The 7,333-nt window shown below is 38.2% G+C and overlaps 2 protein-coding genes across 2 annotated transcripts in view; both read right to left on the reverse strand.

Moving 5' to 3' along the window:
- Positions 1-1,116, reverse strand: part of LOC106867982 (zinc finger protein 454) — a 13,286-nt gene extending 12,170 nt beyond the window's left edge. The window contains exon 1 of the mRNA XM_052968503.1: positions 1,032-1,116. Coding sequence (XP_052824463.1) covers positions 1,032-1,116 — 85 coding nt within the window. The remainder of the gene's footprint in view (positions 1-1,031) is intronic.
- A 296-nt stretch (positions 1,117-1,412) lies between these two features.
- On the reverse strand, positions 1,413-7,326 carry LOC106867977 (zinc finger protein 879). Its single transcript, XM_014913056.2, has 2 exons — positions 7,160-7,326; positions 1,413-4,146 (listed from the first exon to the last, which is right to left on the reverse strand). The coding sequence occupies exon 2, from the start codon at positions 4,024-4,026 to the stop codon at positions 2,989-2,991; it is 1,038 nt and encodes a 345-aa protein (XP_014768542.1). The 5' UTR covers positions 4,027-4,146; positions 7,160-7,326; the 3' UTR covers positions 1,413-2,988.
- Positions 7,327-7,333: the final 7 nt, after the last annotated feature.

The following is a 7,333-nucleotide window of genomic DNA, read 5'->3' on the forward strand; positions in this document are numbered from 1 at the left end:
TATCGGTCTCTTTTGCCAAACAGCTAAAAATTAAACTTTACCGAAAATTTTAAAATTTGGTATATTAACATACATATATTGCCAATTAAACACACACTTGCAGAAGCGTTAGCACGTCGGCGAAATGCTTAGCGGTATTTCATCTGTTGCTACGTTCTGAGTTCAAATTCCGCCGAGGTTGACTTTGCCTTTCATCCTTTCGGGGTCGATTAAATAAGTACCAGTTATGCACTGGGATCGATATAATCAACTTAATCCATTTGTCTGTTCTTGTTTGTCCCCTCTGTGTGTAGCCCCTTGTGGGTTGTAAAGAAATAACACACTATATATTTGGTCTTCTCCTCAGCTTTATCATTATTCTAGTTTCTTTCATCTCACCTCCTGTGACCTCCTCAGTAACTCTCTATCCCATGTCTCTTCTTGTTCTGCTTATTCCATTTTGTCTTTCTCTGCTATGCATCCATATATGCGCAACAATTTGCATCTGTATCTGAGTGTGTTTTGTGTGCATATGCGTTTCGTTACTACATTGTTTGTATGTGGGTCTTTTCTTTTTTTCTTTTCTCCTTCCATTTACTATGTCTTGTGTGTGTGTATATGGGTTCATGTATTATACTGTATCTGTCTTTAGTCATCAGGCTGTGCAGTGTGATGGAGTGGGGGGTGATGTTGTTAAACCATTCAGATTTTCCCTTCAGGCTCAGTTCATCAAATACTGTGCATGTGGACCTTCCATGATCTGAGTGTCATGTATGGTCTATGTGATAAAGTCTTAACATCTACTTATTAACCAAGCCTTCATACTCAAATTGAGCACTGATGAGCTTCTATCCTGCTTCAGCTTCCGGCAGGTGTATATCATCATCCTGTTTCTCTACTATGCCTCACTACACGTTACACAATATGCTACATTCCAAACTCTACTGTTTATCTGTGGGTTCATCCTAAACACTATACAGTTGCTCTCCTGATCTGGGATTTCATGGAGATCCTTGTTCTTTCTACAACTTTAATCCATAGATCTGTTTTACCTAAGGTTTTCCCAATATTATATGCTTGTTCACCAACAGGAATAGTATCAACAAGCAATGATACTCTAATAGTTTTACTTATCATACCATGAGTTAGTTGGCCATATCTATCTTCTTTGTCCTTTCCAAGTTTTATTTGTGTAAAAGGGGCAGACACCAATTTGCATCATTCTCTATGATGGCCTTGTATTTAGTCCTGGCTCCTTTCTACACTTTGATCCTGCCCCTTTGACAGAGACCAGACAACTGCATGCAGTAGATGGTGTGTTCTATGTCTCCCTAATTCTGTTGTATTACTAGTAGTAGTAGTAACAACAGTTTCCTCACTCTAACCATATCACATGATACATGTGACTTAACAAGTAACATTAAAAAGAAAAATTCACTACAATTTCCAAAGAATACACTGAACATGTTATAAACATTTATAGTAATTTAATAACATTCATATACATAAATTCCTTAATACAAATATCACAACAATATGGTTTTTATAATATACTTTCCTACAAAAGTCAGTGGTAAGGTTTATCGCCATCATTAAAAGTACATTTATGAGTAGATATATAATCACTACGAGTAAATGATTTACCACAAATAATACAGCTGTATGGTTTTTCCCCAGTATGAGCACGATTGTGTCTTATTAAACACCTCAAATTAGAAAATGTTTTGCCAGATTCCACAGTGGTGTGCTTTCTCTCCAGTGTGTGTACATATATGCCCTTTTAAGCTGCCACTATTGGAAAATTCCTTCCCACTAACTCCAGTGGTGTGGTTTTTCTCCACTATGAGTAAGTTTATGAACTTGTAGTGAAACCTCTCTCTCGGGCATTCAATCATAAATGATAACAAAGCTGCTAACATCTAGCCTTAGGCTGCCTTGGACCCTTCTGTCCACCACTCTGATTGGTTCTTATTTGCGCGGCAATTGTCCCCATGTTCTGCTTGCTAAGGGTGGATTACGTCCAATCATGGTTTTCAGATAAAGTCACGTGAGAGAGAGTTTTTCTGGGTTTCCGGTGAGCCCTATTTCAGCTATAAATAAGCCCGATCCAACGACGGTAGTCGTCTTCAATTTCAGATCTCTCACTGGTCTGGTCGCTGACCACACACACACATACAGAACACAGCTACAGCCAGTTCCAGCGCAGACGTCTTCACCACCTATGTACTGTCTACCACAATGTCGTGTGCTAGCAACCCCACCACCAGGTACACACCAATATCAACACACTCGGTTTTATATCAACACTGTTTGAGTGGATTGTTTCCACCACAAGCAACAGTCAGAACTAACCAGCAAGAATATTCCGTATCAGGTAAACGGTCACAGCATTCGACGCTCAACACATATTGTGATACCACAGCTCTGCTACTTGGCCACAACTTCCTGCGTATGAACATTCCAAATCTTGTGTAACTCTAATACGAACTGGTTTACTCTATCTCAGTGTTTAAAGACTTTTTACAGTCTATGTTACAGACACTCTTTCTATGATCTGTGTTCCTCTCACTCTCACACATATTGTACTCTCACATATTGTACACACAATATTGCTTATACGACTGTCCGTTACTTCACATTGTTGTATACATTCTCTTGTACACGAAGGCCTGACTTATCTACTGTGTTATTTATATATGTCACATGCATGCACACAGACACAAACAGTTTCACTATGTTAATAAACTTACTCTCAATATATATATATCAGTTGTCTGTCCTAAGTTCTTTTACTGGCACTATGGCTCGTATATCTCTCACAACGAGCCTTCTATCTTATATATCTTGTTTTGTGTTCGACCGTGCGACATGGTAAAAAGGAGCCTTTTCCGTCAACGTCACCATCTCCTTTGGTTCGCACGGTCGAATTATTACAAACTAACAGGACAGATTTTTCAGAAATGCTTTCCCGCATATTTCACATTAGTTATAGCTTTTCTCCTCTATTAGTTATGGCTTTTCTCCTCTATGAATACGGTTATGTGTTGTTAAGCTGGTCTTAAGTGAAAATTCTTTTCCACATATTAAGCAGCGATATGGTTTCTCTCCTGTGTGAATACGTCTGTGTCTTACTAAACTACCATTTTGAGAAAATGCTTTGCTACACACTTCACAGTGATATGGTTTTTCTCCAGTATGAATACGTTTGTGATGTACTAAGTTGCACCTGCCAGAAAAGTCTCTTCCACAAACTTCACAGTGATATGGTTTCTCTCCTGTGTGAATACGTTTGTGTAATGTTAAAACATATTTTTCAGGAAATGCTTTTCCACAGATTTCACAGCGGTGTCGCTTTTCCCCTGTGTGAGTACGTTTATGCCTTATTAAGGTACCACTAGTTCTAAATCCTTCCCCACATACTTCACAATGATATGGCTTCTCTCCAGTATGAACACGTTTGTGGACTGTCAAAGACTCCTTTACAGAAAATACTTTATCACAGATTTCACAGTGGAAAGGCTTCGAATGCACACCTCTGTGTGTTTCAAAGTTACTGACATTAGAAAACGCTTTCCCACAATAATCACACTTGAATGGTTCCTCCCCAGTGTGAATACGTTTATGTCTTGTTAAATTATTAACTTGATAAAAGGATTTGCCACAAATTTCACAACGGTATCGTTTTTCTCCAGTGTGAATAAGTTGATGACTTCTTGCACTACTGAACTCTGAAAATGCTTTGCCACAGATTTCACAATGGTATGGTTTCTCTCCAGTGTGGACACGTTTGTGTGTCTTTATATAACCTTTACTAGAAAATGATTTTCCACATATTTCACAGTGAAATGGCTTCTCTCCGGTGTGTGTACGCTTGTGTTCTGTTAAATAAGCTTTTACAGAGAATGCTTTCTCACATACTTCACAGTTGTATGGCTTTTCCCCAGTATGAGTGCACCGATGAATAGCTAAATTAGATTTTGTAGTAAGTACTTTACCACAAATATCACACTTGTAACGTTTGCTCACTTTCTGAAACATTCTCTCCATTAAATTTTACAGTTTTATTCTTTAATTCTGAAGACATTAATTGGTTGATAAATCTCTAACCTAACACGGCAGACTTGCAGTATCCTCTGCAGAAAATCTTCTTTCAAATGGAAATATGTCCTGAAATAAAATAAAATAAATATTAGATACTAACAACCAAAAGGTTGTGAAATGAGTGGCTGTTTGTGATTGACTATTCTCAACAACACAATATTTCAGCATTAACTGGATATTAGTTCTATATTTAAGAGATGTGGAATTATGTACATTATTTACATTCAACAGATATTTGTCCTCCACTTGTTTGTTGTTAACACAACGTTTCGGCTGATATACCCTCCAGCCTTCTTCAGGTGTCTTGGGGAAATTTCAAACCTGGGTTCTCATTGCTAAGCTATTTCTTGATAATATTATTATTGTTCAGGTCACTGCTTGGAATCGAACTCAGAATCTTGGGGTTAGTAGCCCATGCTCTTAACCACTACGCTATATGCCCGTGAGCAATTATGGAGTGAATTTTAGGGCTTATAAATCTAATATTTTTCTATCCTTCCTTAATACTGGTTCCTATATGCTATTCATATCTGCACTTGGTCTGCTTAGGAGAGGTTGTTGTGATCTAGCATATGTGCTCCTTCTCTTAGTTTTCGTATTTTCCAGTGGTGTTCTTTGTCTATTATTTTCACTTCATCCCACATGGGGAGGTGGTCTCCATGTTTCCATACACGATCAGCTTTACCCGATTTATCAATAGCTCCTCGTGTCATAGCTTTGCAATGTTCATCTACCCTTATTATGAGAGGGCGACATTTTTCGCCTTTGTATAACCTACCACAGCTGCATGGGATGGAGTACATGCAGTCTTTGGTCATATTCTCTTCTATTGGTGGTTTCACTCGAAGGAGATATTTGTGAAGTGTTGTATTACTCTTGAATACTGTCCTGATGTCATATGGGCTGCATATCTTTTATATCTTTTCAGAGAGGTCTTTCACATAGGGTAGACAGACTGTGGACAGTTTATTGGTCTCGTCCACTCTCTTCTTCATAATTGGAGTGGATAGTATGCTTTGGGGGTAGTTGTTGCTTAACAGATCATTGTTGAGCTTGATCATTTCTTTGTGGTGTGTATCACGATCGATACTTATATTCTATGCACAATGTTTTAGGCACTGAGTAATCCCTCTCTTTACACTGTATGGATGGTGGGAATTGAAGTTGAGGTATTGTCCAGTAAAGGTCAGCTTGTGGTATACGGATGTCCTGAATCCATACTTGGTGCGTGTTATTAATACGTCCAGGAATGCCAGCAGATTGTCTTTTTCCTTTTCCATTGTGAACTGTATGGATGGCTTTATTGAGTTCACATGATCTAGCTTCCTGGTGGGGCCAGAGTATAAAGGTGTCATCAACATATCGCGGCCATAGGGTTGGTTTTAGTGGTGTTGATCCTAAAGCCAAATTCTCAAAGTATTCCATGTATATATTGGCTATTACCGGTGAAAATGACCAACCCATAGCTAAACCCTTCTCTTGTCGATATACATCAGTGTCCATACTGAAGAAGGTAATTTCTACACAGAACGTCAACATTTCCATCAAGTTTCTTATTGGTATACTAGTGCGTTCTTTTAGATGGGTGTTTGTCACTAGTTTTTCTTGTATCACCAAGAGTGCTTCACCAGTTGGGACTTTGGTGAACAGGCTTATCACATCTAGACTCACCATCTGGTTGGATTCAATGGGGATATCCTTGATCAATTCTGTGAAGTGGGTGGAATTCCTCACCTACAATGTTGACTTTCCTGCTAATGGACTGATTATATCCACAAGGAAGCGGCTCAGTGGATGACATGACTACTCTGAAAAGTTGGCAAGTCTTATGAGTGATGGTAGCTACAGCAAAGAAAAGAACCAACTCTGAAAACAGAGAGGAAGTTGTCACAGATCTTGATCAAGAACAAGGATCACTTTACACCAATGAAGTACAGACAACTGACTCAGTACTACAGTAAACTACCACACATGTATGGTCTTCCTAAGATTCACAAGGATAGTATTCTATTAAGACCTATAGTGAGCTGTAGAGGTTCAGCATGTCATCCACTCAGGCCTTCAAGCAGGCTATCCACATACTTGAAGTAACAGCCAAATCTCACAAAACTGAGATAACATACTCAATCCGAAATATGGACCTTCAAATTTAGAAAGTGCGATTTTTGGAATTCTTTTTTCAGCAATAGGGACCTACATAACCAAAAACGTACTATTCTATAAAAAAAAAAATCAATATATATCCATTTTACCGGAAGTTATGACGGAAAAATCGCATCTTGTGAATTTTCCGAAAGTCCCTAGGGTCATCAGCACGCATTTTTTTTTTTTTTCCATATTCGTTTTCTACATACTTGTTAACACTCAGCAGGCTGGTTTGTTATTTCTTCTGCCCCAGAGTGAAATCTTTATATTTGTAGCATACGAAAGAAAAAAAAATTTCCAATGATTCCGGGATGGAGGGGTTCTCCCCTCGTCACCCCACTTTTTCCGAACAAAAATAAGGGATTTGCAGCATATTAGGAGATTAGGGTACTTGATTTCACGCAAAAAAATCCGATTTTTTTTTTTTTTCGTGAAAAAATCGTGCGGGTGTTACTCTAAAAATTTACCAACATTTTTTTTCTTTGCATATTCGTAATCTCCGACATCTAAAACTTGGGAATCCGAAAAAAAGGAAAAAACCTTTTTAATGCATTTTCCAGGAGAGCTGCGATTCTGCATTAGTCCACTGGATTTAAGGGCACCGACTTTGGACACAGAACCATCAGACCTATCCACGACAGTCAGGTGTTGAAGAAACCAGACGACATTACACAAACATGAATAACAGTAATTTACAGAGGAGAGGTTAATTAATAGGGTTGATCCTTAATTAACAGCCTTTTATATCAACACAGGATGCAAAACTAAAAACCCTGTAGTTATGCCCATTGTGTACATAGAAACAATAGATGATAATCTTTCAGTATCTTGTGATAAAAGAAATAGAAATTGAAGAGAAAATAATTCAACTGACTGTTAAACAACGTTGATTTGGCAATAGGCAGCAAAAAATAGGTTGAACAGATAAGCATACCATTAAAGTGAACCCACAGGCCTAGTATAGTGCATTCTCTTTGGTCCGGAATTCCTCCATATAAGTTTGTGTCAATATGAAACAATATTGTCTGACGTCGTAATTTTCTTTTTACCCGCATCCAAATATTCTCCACATTTTGCGTGTGGACGTCCTTATTCGTCGGATCTACAA

Source organism: Octopus bimaculoides, chromosome 6, assembly GCF_001194135.2.
Source record: "Octopus bimaculoides isolate UCB-OBI-ISO-001 chromosome 6, ASM119413v2, whole genome shotgun sequence".
NCBI classification, from domain to species: Eukaryota; Metazoa; Mollusca; class Cephalopoda; order Octopoda; family Octopodidae; genus Octopus; species Octopus bimaculoides.